Raw genomic sequence first — 19,670 nt, 5'->3', positions numbered from 1 at the left:
TTTCCTGCGTTTCTTACTGCAGAAAATGTTGTTGATTTTGTGGCGTTTTTCACAATGTTGGGAGATGGTGATCTCTCCTCTGAAAAATGCAGCAATTCTGGCCACTTTCCGCAGCAGGAATTTACATGCTGTAGTACGAAAAATACGCACCGCAGGTCAATTTCTGGTCGGAAAATGTACGCAGCGTATGGATGAGATTTGTTACATCTCACCCACTTTGCTGCTACTGTATTCTGCTGCGTATCTTCCGTCCGCAATTCCAGACGGAAAATACGCAGCAATTCCACTACGTGTGGACAAGCCCTAAAAGTGGCGTCTCAGAACAGCTCTCAATAGAAGCAAGCACCAAAGATGACATAGATGTTTTTAACAAACTTATTTTTTACTGGCTGTTACTCGCCAGCAACCCTACAGTTAGCCTCCTCTTTTAAAGCCCTATTGACCATCCACAGATTACACGATACGACAGCGCCTCTTTGTTTACATAAAACCGATTAATTATAAAAGTAATAGGAAGACATTTAATGCATCCCCTGAGAAAGATGTATGGGATTCATATGAAAATTAAGCACATAAAAAAAAAACTGAACTGCAAAAGAGATAAAAATATCAAATGTCATGTCTTCATACCTGCAACTGAGCAGCAGGAAGGTTGACATCACAAATCATTTCAGTGCAGGGATGTTCGACCTGCAGCCTGGGATTCAATTCCAGAAAGTGGAAGCTTCCGTCTTCACTGTAAAGATATTCAACAGTACCTGCACTAAAATAGCCTACCATCTTGGCCAGGCGAACTGCACACTGTGAAAGAGGAAGGTAATATCCGGTAACAAATGTAATATATTTGACCAATAGGTAAGTATCGTAAGCCATTAATATCACAAAAACAAACCATTAAAAGTGGATTTTTCTTTTTTCATATCCACAGAGAGCTGCTATCGAACTGCAAGCATGTATAAAATAAACATACCTGTTCCATGTATTCGAAGACAGATGGAGCAGCAACAGTGGCCGGGGCTTCTTCAATGATTTTTTGATGCCGTCGCTGTATGGAGCAGTCACGACCAAATAAAGAAATAGCATTTCCAAATTGATCTGCCAATATTTGGACTTCTAAGTGCCTGGCATGCTGAGCTAACTTCATCACAAAGACAGGGGATCCAGGTACCTCTGTTTGAACCTGTGCAAAAAGCAAAATAAATATATTGTAAACCAAAGGGAAAATGTAGCATATTTAAACTTGCTCCTGATTCACTGATGCTTAAACCCACAGATACACAAACAACATTTTAACAGCAATAACCTACCACTGTATTTCAGACCATGGAAAGCCAACTGTCTTGCATGGAGTTCAAACCAAGAATACAGTGTCACATGTAAATACTTCCTATCCTCCCTCCCCAAAAAGTATTAAAAAGAAAAGTGGGGATTTTTGAGTACTCACCGTAAATGCTTTCCTCGTCGAGGACTGATAGTTTGAAACCGCGAACAAGAGGAACCAGTGACCAGTAAAATGAGTAGATGCCCAAAAAAACAGGTAAATATAACTAGGTGTGAGCGATGCCTCCCCCCAATGAACTGGACCAGAGAAGTATTTTACCTTGAGTACTTAAATAATCTCCTTTTCTCACTCGTGTCATGGGGGGACACAGAAGTCCGTGAGACGCCTCTGTAGAACAGAGTAAAAGGTGTGAAGAAAGTACAGGCAGCGGCCTAACGCACCTGTAGATCAGAGTCCCGATGGTGCATCGGCCAAGTGGCACCTACAGGACTGGTGGAATGAGCGGTTAGTCGAAAACGCAAGAGCTCTGCCTTTAGCTCAAAAGCCTTGGATGCTGTCCAGTAAGATAAAAAGAAGATTGTGACTAGCGGAAGACCAAAAAGCAGAGAATAGGTCCACTCAGAGATGCAGACGACAGATAAAGTCGACCAGGAAAGAGATACATGAGCGTACCACATTCGCCGAGGCAAGATCGGTGCCACCAGGATTGATGTATATCCTCTGCCTTTATTTGCCTAAAAATCCTTGGGAGAAGAGGAAAAAAACTGATCCCCGGGAAACGATCAAAGTGTCCATTAACACAAGGCAGAAGAAGAAACCACTTGCCTGGATCCAGACGTCTTTTGCTGAGGAAGTCTGCTATTCAGTAGCGATCTACCGGAATTAGGCCATATATAGAGCCAGAACGTGTCTCTCGACCCACTAGAAGAACCTAGCTGAATCTGGCAACATAGCTGAGCTGCAGGTCACCTTGATGGCTCAAGTAGGCGATCACGGTGGTAGAACGGTTCTCACCGGTTTGTTCGTGGATCCTCGGTGTCATCTGGGAGATGGTGCTTGGAACCCAGGCAACGCTTGGTACAGCGGGTAGAGGCGGTCGGATGGATAGGCAGAAGTCAGGACAGGCAGCAGACGTCATAACGGGTATGGCAGCAATAGGTCAGGGCAGGCGCCAGGCGTCGTAACGGATATAGAAGCAAGAGGTCAAGGCAGGCGGCAGGCAAGGATAGTCAAGTTCAGGCAGAGGTCAGCAACGGGAAATCCAGACAAAAGGCAGAAGGGACGGAAACAGGGAACCAGGGCACAGGGAAACTCACGGGGAACTTGGTTGAACAAGCATGGATGCAAGGAAGGAGGAACAATAAATAGGAAGTCTAAGGAATTAAGGCGCGCGCTGGCCCTTTAAGACAGGACGAGTCAGCCCACGCACCCTCTAGTGACTGCAGCCGCACATCGAGGATGACGGCCGCAGAGGGAGGTAAGGGATGCACTTACCGGACGCCGTCCAGGGCCAGCAGAGCATCCGGATCGGATAAGTGGAGCTCGGGATGAGCATGTGGTAATTGAAGATGCCGGAATTGGAGCAGAGGCTGTGGGGAAGGCGGGGAACGGCGCGGCAGCCGTTACAGGTGGCATTGTGAGACTGAATGAGATTGGATGCCCCTTCTAGTCTAGTGAAAAAAAGAATGGGAAAAGGGAGGCCCTGGGGAATGGCTGGAGAGTAGAACGTCCGCAAAGATGCACAACAAACTGCCAGGGAAAGAAGAATAGGCTGATCCAGCAAAATTGGAGATCGATCTCAGCGGGCCAGAAATGCCTGATGACGTGGGCAAGTGTGACACTAAGTGTAGGGGAAGGCTTCCATGGAGGATAGACCCTGGGAAGACACTGTAGGAAATACGTCTGGATGGAGAGAGGAAAAGAATGTGCTGGTTTCGTAATGGGACAGGGCCTTCACCAGGATGTCACGTAATTATGGTATGACCGAAATCCTCCTGTACCGGAGAACTGCCATGAGCATGGTGTGCACCTTCGGAAGGGCATGAGAAGCAGACGCCAGACTGAAGGAAAGTCTGATGGAGCACTGATGGGCTGGAAACTTTGGGATGTAGAGATCTGATATCGATCGCAGATCAAAAATTTGATTACTGTACTCAGTGACTACATCTGACCTCGACAAAACGATTAAGGCGTTTTAGACTTAGGATAGAGCAGAAAGACGCATTCTTTCTGGGGACTACAAAAAGATTGGATTAAAAAACCCAGAGCACCATTCTCTTGAGCAAAGGGGCTATTATGCCCTGTTGTAGTACATAGCACAATGGCTAGGAGAAAGGAACCTTAACAACTTTATTTTGTAGCCCAGAGGACCAACTTTGTAGAGCAATGCGTCTGAGATGAGAATGATCCAAGTGTTCCAAAAGTAAAGGAGGCAGCCCACAACTCGAGCAGACCTGTGTGAGGGCTGACCATGATTCAGAGGTGGGGTGGATCCTCTGAGCGATGCAGTTTATTCTGCGGCAAATGAGAGCTCTCCCCGGAGATTATCTTTTCCAGACTTGGACAAAGTTGACAGGTTTCAGAAAAGAGAAGACCCGTGAGAGTATTTGGAAGCTGAATCAGCTGCCCAAGCTTTGAACCAAAAAGTGCAGCAGATCTACCCTAGTGGAGTGGAACGTGCCAATAGTCTCTCTGAACCCCGAGTCTTGATGTGTATTTTTCTGCAAAGGAAAACTGAATACCTATTGTCACCTGGGTGGATTTAGATAATATGCCCTGGCAGTTCCAAAGAGGTAGCATCTGCCAAGGGGAGTGGTAGCCTTAGCCGGGCGATAGACCGGCAGGTCTAACATAGATGAAGCCGGCCTCTTGGCCAGGAGATCTTCAGATTAGGAGTTTGGAGTAAGAGGAACGCCCATTAGGGTGTTCCAGTGTTCGTGAACGAGTGGTTAGAAACAAATATTGGGAGAACGTATGACATTTCGAAGGGAGACTCCCTCACAACGAAAGTGGAGTGGAGGATACAGGAGCCTCAATCTCAAGTGTCTCCTGGACTGCAGCGATAAGGCTGTCTCATATGAAATATGTCACTATAGAGCACTGTACAGCATCTAAGTCCAATGAGGGTGTGCATCAGAGCAAACCTCCAATCAAAGGAAATGGACGATTGAGGGTACAGGGTAGAATCAGACCTAGCCCTTTTTTACAGGGACTGCTGTGATGAGGGGGGCCGTCACATCTAGGAAGGCATCAGTCATCTGAACGGCCCAGGATTGTATCCTCGGAGCATGGAAGGCAGGGCAGAGGGGTTAAAACTGACCACATTGCAATGTACTTGTCAGGAGCAGAACTTTCTGGACTTGAACTGTAAACTCTCCAGTCTTGTTTTGCTGCCTAACTGCACTGCTACAGAGAGCCTTGGATTTAGTGTTGCACCTGGAGCAGAACAAAAAGGTGTCTACTGAAACTGAGCAGGACGTTTTGCCGCTAATTTCTGACTTCTCAAGTAGAAGTCCAGTATTCCGTCTAGAAAGACAGGGTAATCTACAAGAACAAAATTACGCGGCTGATGTCCGTAATAGCTGCGTAGTCAAATAAAGGTTGAATCTGGCAATAGCACAATAACAGTATAGCAATGGACAGTAACTAAATACCTATGTCCGATACAGCGCCTAGAGTCAGCACAATTATTCTGACCGAGTAAGGGGGTAATGTGGCTTTCTGGTGCTTGAAGTAGCAGTGTAGTCATGTCGATACAGTCTATAGCAATAGAACTATAGAAGGGAGCAATGTGGCTGTCTGAAGCGCACAATACTTGTGGAGCAATGTCCGCTATGCGTCTAGAATAGGAGGGTAATGCATAACACAATTACTCCACCTATGAAAGGTGTTAATGTGGCTTCCAAATGCCCGCTATAACAAGGTAGCCATGTCAGTTACACCATCCAACAAAGGAAGGTAATCTGTTAAACATAATCACTATACCTATAGAGGGTAATCTTTTGTCTGTCTGATGATTGCAACAACTGTGTGGCACCTTATGCTCGCCAAACAGTAACACCAAGCCTCCCAGAATGCTGCCAGAGGTTCTGAGGCAGCATTCTGGTAGCAGCACCTATATTAAGGGCCCCTGTCAGAATAGTGCAGCCATGCAAGCGGCAATGAAGCCTGGGTCCTTAATTGGTGCTGTGGCCCAACCACGTATGTTGCGGCCCAGTAGGCCGGGTTGTTCCTAAGTAAAGCGCCAAAAGAGAAAAAGGAGGGGGCACAATAAGTCTGCAACACTAGCAGGCAAAGGAGGAGGTTAAAAAGAGACTCCGCCATTACTCCCAAATAGTGCGGCCCAGTATGCCTCAATTAGTGCCGTGGCCAGGCCACGTGGTATTGCAGAGAAAAGAAAACGTGTGATGCGACCTTGGAGAAGAGTGGAAGAGGACAGGAAGGGAAAAATGCCGCAACGAGTATCTCAAGCAAAAAAGGAGGAGGGAATAAAAGGTCAGTCGCTGTAGCAGGGGACCCGGAGTAATTAGAAGGGAATCAGTCTCAGCCTAGGAAGTGGGGAAACCTGGGGAGAGAAGTTACATTGTCCTGACAGATTACGGAGTGAAGCGAGCAGGGAAGGGTGGGTGGGGGGTGTTGGGGAGTATAAATAGTCTAGCCTAATCCCAATTATATTCACACCTTGTTCCCTCTTCTCTTTAGCTCCTATGTGCAAAGCAGCAAGGTCACCCCCCATCAGTATGCCTCTCTCTGGTGAGGGGGAGCAGGCTGGGGACTAGGTGACCCTTGGGCTGCTGGGCAACCGAGTAGCTCTTGTACTCGTCTTCTTTGGTAGGGGGACAGCGGCGCAGTAAGATTAACACTGTGCAACCTGCCCATTGTGTAGGGAAGAGGAGGACAGCGTCAACCCGGTTTCCCAATCTAGAGGAAGAAAGAGAAAGCTGCACAAACAGGTAGGTCTTCCTTGTATGGACGCTAAGCTAAAACGTATTAGCTCACTGTCGGCAGGAGGGCTATACACAATCTACGGTGTACTTCAATGACACGAACAAGAATAATAAAATTCCAACAGTAAATAGTATGCATTGCTAAACTGCAGACACAACTCTATAGAATTATGAAATTGCTATTATGAAAAGTCTCACCTGTCTGAAAAGATTGGGAAAATCTTCTGCTCGCTCTGCCATTCGGATGCCTTTTCCACCACCACCCTCAGATGCTTTTATCATAACTGGGTAACCAATTCTTTCTGCAGACTGGATAAGTCAGGTGAAATCAATATTTGTTCATTAAATACTCCATCCGTATACACAGCTATTATAATAGTTTGATGAATTGAACAGTATACGACTAGGGCTACACCTAGACTTTTTGTAGTAAGACTTTGTAAAATAATCAAAACCTTAAGGTAAAATTACGCTGGAAAGTCATCTGCGGATTTTGCCACGAATCTGCAGGGTTTCCGCAGGAAAATTCACATTTTGGACGTGCGGATCTTGCTACGGTTTTCATCGTGAATTAAACCCCTCTCGTTGAAAGGAGTAAAATCCGCAATGAAAACGTTCATTCATAAATTGAGCAGCATGTGGATGACATTTGTAAGTCTCATCCACTTTCCTGCTACTGTAATACACTGCAGATTTTCCGCCAGCAAATCCAGACTTAAAATCAACAGCATATCCACCACGTGTGAACATGCCCTAAGGTTGAATTCCCACGCAGCGGATTTGTTGCAGAAATTTCTGTGATTTTCCCATTTACATGAATGGGGCTTGCAGAAATCTATGTGCTTATTGCAGAAACAAATCTCTTTCAGATGAATGAAGTGATTTTCAGTTGCAGAAATTTCTGCAACAAATTGCAATTTTCATACTACTTGCTTGCAGCAATTTTTGCAGATATTTTCAAAAGTCTACTTCTATCCTACAAGCTATTAAAACATCTGGTGTTCAAACTGTGACCAAGATGTGACCAAACACATCTTAACCCCTTCAGGACCCAGCCTGTTTTGGCCTTCAGGACCCAGCCAATTTTTTCAAATCTGACATGTGTTACTTTATGTGGTAATAACGTTGGAATGCTTTTACCTATCCAAGCGATTCTGAGATTGTTTTCTCGTGACATGTTGTACTTTATGTTAGTGAAAAAATTTTGTCGATAATTTTGGTATTTATTTCTGAAAAACACCACAATTTAGAAAAAAATTGCAAAAATGTGCATTTTTCTAAATTTTAACGTATCTGCTTGTAAAACAGATAGTAATACCACACAAAATAGTTACTAGTTAACATTTCCCATATGTCTACTTTATGTTTGCATCGTTTTTTGAACGTCCTTTTATTTTTCTAGGACGTTACAAGGCTTAGAACATTAGCAGCAATTTCTCATATTTTAAAGAAAATTTCAAAAGGCTATTTTTTCAGGGACCAGTTCAGTTCTGAGGTGGCTTTGAGGGCCTTATATATTAGATAATCCCCAGAAGTCACCCCATTTTGAAAACTGCACCCCTCAAGGTATTCAAATCAGCATTCATAAAGTGTTTTAACCCTTTAGGCGTTTCACAGGAATTAAAGCAAAGCAGAGGTGAAATTTACAAATTTTATTTTTTTTGCCGAAATTCATTTCTAATAAAAAAAATTTTTGTAACACAGAAGGTTTTACCAGAGAAATGCAACTCAATATTTATTGCCCAGATTCTGCAGTTTTTAGAAATATCCCACATGTGGCCCTAGTGTGATAATGGACTGAAGCACCGGCCTCAGAAGCAAAGGAGCACCCAGTGGATTTTGGACCTCCTTTTTTTTAAGAATATATTTTAGGCACCTTGTCAGGTTTGAAGAGGTCTTGTGATGCCAAAACAGTGGAAACACCCCAAAGTTACCCCATTTTGGAAACTGCACCCTCAAGGAATTTATCTAGGTGTATAGTTAGCATTTTGACCGCACAGGTTTTTCGCTAAATTTATCAGAATTAGTCTGTAAAAATGAAAATCTACCTTTTACTGAAAAAACATAGAAATTGTTAATATTTACAAGAAATAGTAAAGAAAATGCACCCCAACATATGTAAAGCAATGTCTCCCGATTACGGCAATATCCCATATGTGGTAATAAACTGCTGATTGGACCCACAGCAAGGCTCAGAAGGGAAGGAGCGCCATTTGGATTTTGGAGCACAGATTTTGCTGGATTGGTTTTCGGTTCCATGTCGCGTTTGCAACACCCTAGAGGGACCAAAACAGGGGAAACCCTCCAAAAGTGACCCCATTTTGGAAACTACACCTCTCAAGGAATTTATCTAGGGTTATAGTTAGCATTTTGACCACACAGATTTTTTGCAGAATTTAGTGGAATTAGGCAGTGAAAATGAAAATCAACTTTTTTTCTGAAAAAGCATAGAAATTTTAAATTTTTACAAGGAATAAAGGAAAAAAGAACCACAACATTTGTAAAGCATTTTATCCTGATTACGGCAATACCCCATATGTGGTAATAAACTGCTGATTGGACCCATGGCAGCGCTCAGAACGGAAGTAGCGCCATTTGGATTTTGGAGCACGGATTTTGCTGGATTGTTTTTCGGTGCCGCCTTTGCAACGCCCTGGAGGGACCAAAACAGTGGAAGCCCCCAAGTTACCCCATTTTGGAAACACCCCTCAAGGAATTTTTCTAGGGGTATAGTGGGCATTTAGACTCCACAGGTCTTTTGCAGAATTTATTAGAATTAGGCGGAGAAAATTAATATCACAATTTTTTTCCACTAAAATGTTGAATTTTCTAATTTTCACAAGGGATAAAGGAGAAATAAACAACCAATTTTTATAAAGCAATTTCTCCCGGGTACGGAAATACCCCACATGTGGTCATACATTTTTTTCATTAGAAATGAATTAACCCTTTCAGGACTGATCAATTTTTTGCTTTCTTATTTTCGTTTTTCACTCTCCGCCTTCCAAGAGCCATAACTTTTTTCTTTTTTCGTCAGTAGAGTGGTGTGAGGGCTTATTTCTTGCGGGAGGAATTGTAGTTTCTATTGATACCATTTAAAGTGCCATAAAAAGTACTGGGAAACTGAAAAAAAATAGGAAAATATAGGAATATAGGAAAAAAATCTGATTCCATTTTTTGGGGTTTTCGTTTTTACAGCTTTCGCCGTGCGGTAAAAACGAAAACTACAGCGATTTTGGTGGTTTAAATTATTTACGTTTTTCACGGTGTTCACCGTGCGAGTTAAATAATGTTATGTTGTAATAGTTCGGCCTTTTACGGACGTAGTGATATCAATTCTGTTTATTTTTTTACATTACTTTTGAAGAAAAATGGGGAAAGGTTTTTTTTTTTTTAACTTTAAACTTTTTTCTCTCACTACTAGTAACTTTCATTTTTCTACACATTTTATTAGTCCCCTTAGGGGACTTGTACCAGCGATCATTGGATCCGCGGGTACAATATGCTGCAATACTAATGTATTGCAGTATATTGTTATTTTTACAGACTCCTGTAACAGCGCGATCGCTGTTCCTGTCCGTTAGTCCCGGGTGTCAGCTGTAATACACAGCTGACACCCGCAGTGTATTTAGCGGGCTCAGCACGTGAGCCCGCTCCATACATCACCCCCGCACCATGACGTGCTATTAAGTCATAGTGCTCAAAGGGGTTAATGCACAGCGGGTGGTGTGAATATTGCAATTTTCCACTGATATGCCATTTTAGTGCATAATATGTCGTGCCCAGTTTGTGCCCCTGAAGACAAATACCTCATAAAACGTTAAGCGCGTTCTCCTGGGTATGGCGATGCCATATATGTGAACGCAAACTGCTGTTTGGGCCCGCTGCAGGGCTCAGAAGGGAGGGACGCCATTTTGCTTTTGGAGCGCAGATTTTGCTTGGTAGTTTTTCTGTTTTGGGTTTCGCTGGTATTTCAGTTTATACTGTGGGGGCATATGTAATCTGTCCGGAGTACATCAGGGTATAATAAGAGGGTATAATAATGCGGTAAATAAATAATAATTCATAGATGTGTGGCCGGTGTCGCACTGATAAATGGTGTCTGATGTTACCCGCTTTTAGAAAACACTGCAAATCTAGCATCGCCATATTCTGGGAGCCAGAACGTCTTTATTTTTTTCACCACCGGAGCTGCGTGAGGGCTTATTTGTTGCGGGACAATCTGTACTTTTCATTGGTACCATTTTGGGGTACATGCAATTTTTTTTTATCACTTTTTATTACATTTTTTTGCAAGCCGGGTGACCAAAAACAAGCAATTCTGACAACGTTTTTTAGTTTATTTTTTGCGGTGTTCACCGTGCACTATAAATGACCATTATATTTTATTCTGCGGGTCGGTACGATTACGGCGATACCATATGTATATAGGTTTTTTTTATGTTTTGCAGCGTTTGCGCAATAAAATCACTTTTTTATAAAATAATTTATTTTCTGTGTCACCGTATTCTGAGAGCTGTAACTTTTTATTTTTCAGTCAAAAAAGCTGTGTAAGAGCTTGTTTTTTACGGGACGGGTTGTAGTTTTTATTGGTATTATTTTCGGGTACATGCGACTTTTTGATCACTTTTTATTCTCTATTTTGGGAGGGGTGGTGACCAAAAAATAGCGATTCTGGTGTCGTTTTTTATAGATTTTTTTTGGGGTGTTCATCGTGCGGGAAAAATAACATTATAGTTTTATAGTTGGGGTCGTTACGAACGCGGTGATGCCAGATATGTGTACTTTTTTTTTTAACGTGTTCATTTTTTTCCTATAATGAAAGACTTATTATAGGAAAAAAATGCAGTGTTTGTTTATATAACTTATAACTTTTATTTTTACACTTTTTTTAAAAACATTTTAATTCAAATAGTTTTTATTGAAATTTTGTCAGACAAATAAAACATTACAACAGTACAACATGGTGTTAATGCAAGTCTGTCTTGTTAAAAGAAAATGACAATTAGCAAAGAGTTCAGAATATATACTTGTGTAACATACAGTAAAGCAATATTGAATATTGTAATGCTATAAGTCCACTACAACACGACCCATACATACATGGACTCGCCGCATCATAATGAACCCTTTGGCCTCGTAAACCCCTTCAAACATCTGTGCTGACAGAGCATAGCATAGTACACCAACAGCATCAGTAACAGTAACATAGAATAACAAAACAGAAAATAACAAAAGAAAACTTGTCGAGTTACCATGTACAAAGTGTTTAGACCTGTTGCGTTTGTATGTGACGAGGACAGAAGGATGAACTGACCCAGGCTGCCCAATATTCGTTAAACGAAAGGATTGAGAAGTTCCCAAACGCTATTGCTTTTTCATATATAAAAGTGGTCTTGATTAGTGCGATGAGTTCTAGGATAGGAGGAACTTCAGGTTTTTTCCAATATCTCGTTATCACCAGTTTAGCCATTACCAGAATTTTACATATTAGTCTCCTGTTACTCCATGGGATATTTTCCAAATCAAGGAATAGCAAGGACATATGAGGCGTACAAGGTAATCTCATGGAGAACACATCCTCCAGGAGCCTATACACTCCCACCCAATATTGCTGGATAATGGGGCATTCCCATAGCATATGGATAAGGGAACCTTTGTGGCCGCAGTTCCGCCAACACAGTGCGCTAGAAGCAGGGTACATTCTCTGTAAGCGGTCTGGTGTGTAGTACCACCTAAACAAGGTTTTATTTGCGGCTTCTAAATGTGAAACACACTTGAACGACATATGTATCCATTTCAAAGCCCGAGACCATTGGTCTTGTGTGAAAGAAGTCTCCAACTCTCTTTCCCAAGCAACTATCGGGGTCGTTTTCTCAAAGACCGAGTGACAAGATATTGAGCAGTATAGGTGTTTTAGGCCCCTCATACCTTTAATGAAGCTGTTCACTAATAATAAGTTCCCTTGGAACAGGAGACCTGCATGACTCTGTGTAAAGTGTTTAACTCTGATATACCTGAATGGTTCATTTTGAGGGAGAGAAGAGGACTTAGTCAGGTCAGCGAAACTCAGTAATACGTCCTTATGAAACAATTGATCACAAGTCTTTATGCCGTGTGCCTTCCATTTACTAAGGTCTAAATCAACATTTGCTAATTCTAGAAAGTCTATCGGAATGTATGATTTAGGTATGTCTAATGTGTCTGAGGCTTTCACGTGCATATGTGCCCAACATTCCACAGTCGCTTTGGTGAGAGGTGACAGTCCCCCCGGAAGTGGTAATCCTGCTAGTGGAAGGCACAATAAGGCCTTCAGGTGCTTTGAGCCTATATATGACGCTTCAATCTGTACCCAATGTTTCGAGAGGTCTTCTTTCCACCAATACACTGCTTGTGCGGCTAGAGTCGCCACGTAGTAGCTATATAGATGAGGAACGCAAAGACCCCCCGCGGCCTGAGTTTTATACATGACCTGAGTGGCAATTCTCGGCCTCTTCTTCTCCCAAATGAAGGACATTAATAAGCGTTGAGTACGTTTAAAATATGAGGCAGGGATCTCTATAGGGAGAGTCCTAAAAAGGTACAATAATTTTGGCAGAACCATCATCTTGAACGCCGTTATCCTACCCAACCAGGAGACCTCCACCTTCAGCATTCTATCAATATCCGCCTGGATCACCTTGTTGATTGGCATATAGTTTGCTTCAAATAAATCTTTGTGTTTTTGGGTCAAACGAAGACCAAAATATGTTATCTCTTTCATGTTCCATACAAAATTGTATCTGGTCTGCAGAAAATGCAGGGAAGACGAGGAGATATTCAAAGGCAGGATCTGGGATTTTGTAGCATTAAGTTTATACAAGGAGACTCTGCTGAAGTGTAATAAGCAGTCCATCACTGCTTCTAAGGAGGTCTCCGGGTTAGATAATGATAGAATTACATCATCTGCATAGAGTGATATGGTGTGAGTCTTTGATCCAATTTTAATGCCCTGGACTGCCTGGTTTAATCTGAGAAGTTGAGCCAACGGTTCTATAGAGAGAACGAATATGAGGGGTGATAGTGGACATCCCTGTCTAGTACCATTGGTAATTTTAAAGTCCTGGGATAGAACCCCATTAGTATAAATTTTTGCAGAGGGGTCCGAATACAGAGCCTGAATAGCCGCCATTATGGTCCCCGAGAAACCCATCTTCTGTAGTGTTGCAAATGCATAAGACCATGAAATACAATCGAAGGCTTTTTCAGCATCCAATGCAAGCAAAACAGAAGGGATCTGATGTTGGTCAATGTGGTGTAACAGCCCAACTATCCGTCTTGTGTTGTCTGATCCTTGTCTCCCCTTTATAAAGCCAGTCTGGTCATCTACTATGAGGTGGGGCAGGAGAGGGGCTAATCTGTTTGCAATAGTGGAAGCATAGATTTTCAAATCAATGTTAAGTAGAGAAATCGGCCTAAAATTTTGGGGTATGTCACTAGGTTTCCCTGGTTTTGGTAAGGTGATTATTAAAGCCTCTTGATTTTCTTTGGGGAAAGAACCAGACATCTGTGCTGACTGAAAAAGTTTGCATAAGTACGGAGTGAGGGTCTCCCTAAAGGATTTATAGTATGCATTCGTGAGGCCATCCGGACCAGGTGCTTTGTCCGGAGCTAATTTAAGAATAACTTTGTGTATTTCAGCTTCAGAGAATGGGGCATTCAGGCTCTGTATTTGGTCCTCCGTGAGTTTTGACAAGGGGATGTTCTGTAAGAAGGTTTGAATGTCCTCTGTAGTGGGGTGTGATACAAATGGATCTGTTTTTAGGTTATATAAGGATTCATTGAAGGTCTTAAACTGATTTGCGATTTGTAGCGGGTGTTCAATATGGGCACAAGAAGGAGGGTCTATTAAAAAGGGGATTTTTGTTTTTTGCCTCTGTTGCTTAAGGCGGGAAGCTAATAGTTTGCCGGCTTTGTTATTTTGCGAGTAGTAACGAATTTTAGTTTTGCGCAATGTCTTCTCATATTCAGAAACCATCGCTAGACGCAATTCTTGACGGACGTTACGTAGATTCTCGGCATGCTGGGCTGAGGGCGAGGCTTTGTTTAACGCCTCTAAGGCATATAATCGCTCCGTGAGGCCGGTAATTATGGCTACCCGTTGCTTCCTTTCGCTATGTCCCATGCGGATTAAAGACCCCCGAATATACGCCTTATGTGCATTCCACAATGTGCTAGCCTGTACATCTCCCGTGTCATTCATCATAAAATATTCATTTAGGTCTCTCAAGATGTCCTGTTTATATTTAGAATGAGCAAGAAGGTATGGGTTGCATCTCCAGACAAAGGCATTATTGGCATTATTGTGTTCTTGTAATGTAAGGGTTATGGCTGCGTGGTCTGACCAAGTAATCCCTTCAATCGTGCAATTTACCATACTGAGCAAAGAGTTCCTATCAATAAGGAACATGTCTATCCTTGAATAGCAGTTGTGTGAACTGGAATAGAACGTATAGTCCCGTTCTGTACCATGATGCAGTCTCCAGCTATCATACAAGTCCTCCCGCTGAATTAAGGTTTTTTAAAAGGGGTTGTCCTAATCTGGCACTAGAGGTGGAATCGAAAGTTGAATCCATCACCATATTAAAATCTCTGCATACGATTACCTTGCCATCTTTGTGTTTGTTTAGGGCTCTAAACACTTTATGTGTGAATCGTAACTGCCGTGTATTAGGCGCATATAGGTTAACCAAGGTAATTTTTACGTTGTTAATGAGGCACACCAACACAATATAACGGCCATTAGGATCTATCTGGGCGTGAATCAAATGGAATGCTACATTGTTCCCAACAGCAATCATTACCCCTTTGGATTTATTGTGGAAGTGGGAATGGAAGACATGTGGAAAAACCGGGGATTTAACACGGTGTGCGTCCTTAGCAAGGAGGTGTGTTTCTTGTACACACAGAATGTCGCAGGCCATTAATTTGGCCTCTTTCCACATAAAATTACGTTTTTGAGGGGTATTAAGCCCATTCACATTTAGAGACGCTATTTTAAGTGTCATTGGTACATTATGATCAAGATGCTGGAACTCCTCCTCCAACGCCCTACCATCAGGAGCCCCAACCGACCTAACATTCCCAAACAGACCCATAGAAGAAGCTGCCTATTAATCCATTGACCCACATATAGATATAGGAGAAAAATAAGGATTAGGATTGGTAGTTTCAAAAGATCATACAATCTGCCCATAAACTCGTGGTACAACTTAGTCATATATAAAGCATAGTTTCCAACAAATAACTCGAACATAACATAAAACAAAAGAACAGCCAAGGCTGTCAAACATACGTGTACAGGGGGGAAAACAGTCATTGTAAAGTGGAGTTCAAGGTGGACGTCTTGTGCACCAAGTGTTGCAATGCTGAGCCTTTTCCAAAAGGCATCCAATCATCATCAGTTGCGCTTTCGAGTTTTCCGGGAGACCTGTTGCCAGTCAACCATCAACTGGCGTGGAGGGTTTGTCCCTGCTGTGGCCGGGGGTTTAATCTTTATATTCCACTGTTGTAACAACTGCAGACCTTCTTCCAGTGTCCCAATGATATGCATAGTGTTGTGGCGTTTCACCATAAGCTTCACCGGGAAACCCCATCGATACATAATTTGGTTTTCCCTAAGTGCTGTCGTAATGGGGGTCAGATTCCTTCGCAGCTGCAGAGTTGCGGCCGATAGGTCTGTGAAGACCGAGATCTTGCTGAAACGAGGTGGTATCTGATCCTTTTTCCTAGTGGCCTGCATTAGGCTTTCTTTGATATAAAAAAAATGAATGCGCGCTATAACATCCCTTGGGACATCCTCTGAAAGATGTTTAGGTCGGGGGAGACGATGTATTCGGTCAATAATCAAGTCCCTTTGTGAACTCTCAGGCAGCATGCTTTTGATGAAATCTTGCGCAAATGAGGATTAACTTCTTCCGGTATACCCCGAAATTTGACATTATTGCGCCGTGATCTGTCCTCCATTTTGGCCTTGACTTGGGCTAAATCATCCACTAAATCGTAGTGCGCATCAATTAAGTCGTTGTGAGATGATGTGACCTCACCCATTTTGAGCTCTAGATGTTGCACTCTGTGTTCCACTTCTTGCACAGAGGTAGACAGAGGGTTAATAAGGCTTGCCATTCCTGCATGCAGGGATTGCTGTAGTGCTAACAACATATTTTTCAACATCAGTTCAGTGACTGGGTTTGAGGAGGACGGTAAGCTGCCTAAAATATCACATGAGGCCTCCTGTGAGGTCTGTGGTGTAAAAGCTGAAGGGAAAGGAGGTTGTCTTACCCCATCTGAGGGCTGAGCAGAGCTGAGGAGGTTGTTTCTCTGCGTGTCAGGGCTCCTGCCGGAGGGGGAAGATGGCGCCGAAACGACTGGCCCACGTGGTGCAGAGCGAAGAGAGCGTGTGTCGGCATCCTCATGACGTGACCCGGGACTCGCCACCGGGATAATCCCCTTCATCAGGGTAAGCTTTGTGTCCACACCGGGTCCGAACTGCGCCGTTTGTGCGCTTTAATCTCGGCTGTATCTGCCGCCGGCGGCTCTGAGGTGAGTGATCCGGCCTGGGAGCCTGTGTCCGCAGCGTCTCCATCCTCCAGCGGTATGAGGGGATAGAAGTCGGTGAGTTTCACCGGTTTAGTGACCGGACGCCTCCTCCTCGGCATCTCCAGGATTCCTCCGCTAAAAGCACTGGTGTAGGGTTCGGTTATGAGGCTGTCAGCCGTCGCTTTATGTCGCTGGGTGCAGGAGCTCTTCTATCAGGCGTCCATCTCTCTCCACAGCCAAGCCACGCCCCCTTTTTATTACTTTTTATTATTTTTTTCACTTGTCCCACTAGGGGACATTTAGACTTGCAGCATTTATGGGGTTAATTGCCGAAATCAGCGGCGATGGTCCGCTGACCGGCAAGGCTGGAGTGTCAGCTGTCGGGGACAGCTGACCTCCCGGTTCCCGGACACTGTCCGTTAGGACAGTGTGCGCCGGGAACTACTCCGCAATAGTACGTCTGGATGCGGGAACTAAACCCTCTGCAGGACGTACTATTGCGGCGCAGCGCGTGAAGAGGTTAAAACTTCTTAGTTAACCCTTTCATGACCAAGGGTCATTGATGCCCCTGTGTCCAGGTCAAATTTTCCATTTTTTATATGCACTTCTTTAACCCCTTCCCGCTTTGGCCACTTTTGACCTTCCTGACAGAGCCTCATTTTTCAAATATATGTATATATATATATATATATATATATATATAAAAATTCAAATGAAGAGACAGCACTCCAAGGAAATTGGTGAGAAAAGGTGATGTGCTTTATTCACCCCACAGGCAGGCAACGTTTCGATCCGTCTCAATGGGATCTTTGTCAATATATACATACACTGTAGAGCTCTGCAACAATTAGTCCTCTCTCTATCACCCAGGATCGCTGAGGGGAGAGTGAAGAGGGCTACATACACACGGCCGTGAAAAAAACATCAGTCAACAACAAATCAACTGTCAGTTTTTCATGGCTGTTTTTCATCAATGTGTCTCAAAATTTGGATCCATTTCCCGATCCTCTGACCGTTTTTAATCGTCATTTGCCATTTGTTTTTCATGGACGTTAAAAAAATTTAAGAATTTTATTAGTTAGGTTGTTTTTGTCCCAACCCCCTGAAAACACCACATTTCCCATGTAGATAGTGACACAATACCACTGTAGATAGTGCCACATTGCCCACATAAATAGTACCATTGCCCACATAGATAGTACACACTGTAAATAGTGCCACAGTGCCCACATAGTGCCACAGTTCCCCATGTAGATAATGCCCACATAGTGCCCATGTAGCTAGCGCTGCAGTGTCCCCTGTAGATAGTGCCAATATAATGCCACAGTACCAATGTAGATCGCTCCACACCCCCTGTAAATAGCGCCACCCCCCCCCCCCCTGTAGATAGCATCCTAATGCTATACTGATCATTGAGTCTAATGCTATGTAACTTGGATAACATTTCCCTGCTTAAGGAGCCCGGGTTTGTGAATCGCCATTAAGGTAAAAGTGTCTGCCATTTATGTGATTTACACTGTGACAATTACCTCTAATCCTTCATCGACATCTTTCACACAGCCTCGTTCATACACTTCAGGAGGGACACCAGTAATGCTTGGCTGCTGCTTGTCTTCCAAGTCACATTCCAATGTAAGACCTAAACCAGAGAGTATAATCAGTAAAGGTTTGGATTAAGATAAAACAGATTTCTTAACGTTATTCCTAAAAACATCTTACCATCTCCACTCCAAGACAGCGTGGGAATTCCTACAGTCTGAGCAACAATTGTTGAGGCCACTTTATCTCCCAGTGCCCACATTGCTTGACTGGGGGGTCCTAGATTAGAACACAGATGACAGATTTATAACTTTTATTTTAGCGATCTCAAGTCTGTAGGTGTGTGCTTCCTCTACACTATGATAAAATACTATGTTTAATAAACATCTGAATAAGCTATACAAGAAAAAAAAAATCTGACATTAACTACGCTACATCAGAATGTCTGTAGTAACGATGCATCATAAGGCAGTGTTTAAATGTTTTTTTTTTAAAGGTATAAACTTTAAATTAAAATAATATAATGCCACGGAAAAATATCTCCATGTCGTGTACAGTTCGCACATAAGCATTTTCCAGTTTGAAACCATTTGCTATTACCCATGAAGGCAATGTTCTGTTTCTGCAGGAGTTCTGGAAGTTTGGGATTTTCTGAGGCATGGCCCCATCCAGCCCACACAGCCTGAAATAACAAAAAACTAATTATAATAAGTAATTAACAAAGCTGTAGAACATTCACAATATTAGAATACTATACAAACCCACAGTTGTTATGTCCTCCAGTGACAAAAAGGCCATTCTAGAATACATTTTGATGTGACAAGTGCAAGGAAGATACATATTAAGCACTTTCATGGAGGGCTGGATGAATTTCCAGTGACAGGTAGCTAACATGCATACAAATATATCTGCTTGTGACTTAAAGGTGTATTCCCATCTTTGACATTTATGGCATATCCACAGGATATGCCACAAATGTCTGATAGATGCGAGGCCCAGTTCTGGGACTTGTAACTATCTCAAGAACGTGGGCACCGTATCCATGCAGAGACTGTGAAAAGAGGTGGCCAGGCTTACGGAAACAGAGTACCTTGCTGTGCTACCTCTTCATCCAGTCATTTCCCTGTATGCGGTGCCCACAGCAGCAGCTGTCTCGTGGGGGCAAGGAACTCATGTTCTCAAGATTGTGACCTGCATCTATGGCATATCCTCTGGATTCTAGGCTACGTTTTGTGGACTACTTGTTATGGCTGAAGATTAAAGGGAACAAAAAGAACTAAAGAACAAAAAGAACTATAGTACACGACTTGGTACTATATTCGGAG

General features: G+C 43.0%; 1 protein-coding gene across 1 annotated transcript; it reads right to left on the bottom strand.

Moving 5' to 3' along the window:
• Positions 1–521: 521 nt before the first annotated feature.
• Positions 522–19,143, bottom strand: LOC142652571 (acetyl-CoA carboxylase 2-like). The gene is made up of 8 exons (XM_075828247.1): positions 19,111–19,143; positions 18,946–19,027; positions 18,526–18,624; positions 18,336–18,445; positions 6,427–6,537; positions 971–1,180; positions 631–801; positions 522–533 (listed from the first exon to the last, which is right to left on the bottom strand). Exons 1-8 carry the CDS (start codon positions 19,141–19,143, stop codon positions 522–524), a joined length of 828 nt encoding a protein of 275 aa, XP_075684362.1.
• Between the last annotated feature and the right edge of the window lie 527 nt (positions 19,144–19,670).

Source organism: Rhinoderma darwinii, chromosome 1 (assembly GCF_050947455.1).
Source record: "Rhinoderma darwinii isolate aRhiDar2 chromosome 1, aRhiDar2.hap1, whole genome shotgun sequence".
Classification (NCBI taxonomy): Eukaryota; Metazoa; Chordata; class Amphibia; order Anura; family Rhinodermatidae; genus Rhinoderma; species Rhinoderma darwinii.
The sequence above is the reverse complement of the archived record's forward strand: the minus strand, read 5'-3'. Positions and strand labels throughout refer to the sequence as shown.

Bases quoted from the DNA above. Each gene is read 5' to 3' on its own strand.
- LOC142652571 (XM_075828247.1), bottom strand. From the start codon at position 19,143: ATGGCCTTTTTGTCACTGGAGGACATAACAACT. The intron at 19,028-19,110 runs GTGGGTTTGTAT...TTGTTATTTCAG, and splicing joins CACTGGAGGACATAACAACT to GCTGTGTGGGCTGGATGGGG. The intron at 1,181-6,426 runs GTGAGACTTTTC...CTTTTTGCACAG, and splicing joins TTCCCAATCTTTTCAGACAG to GTTCAAACAGAGGTACCTGG.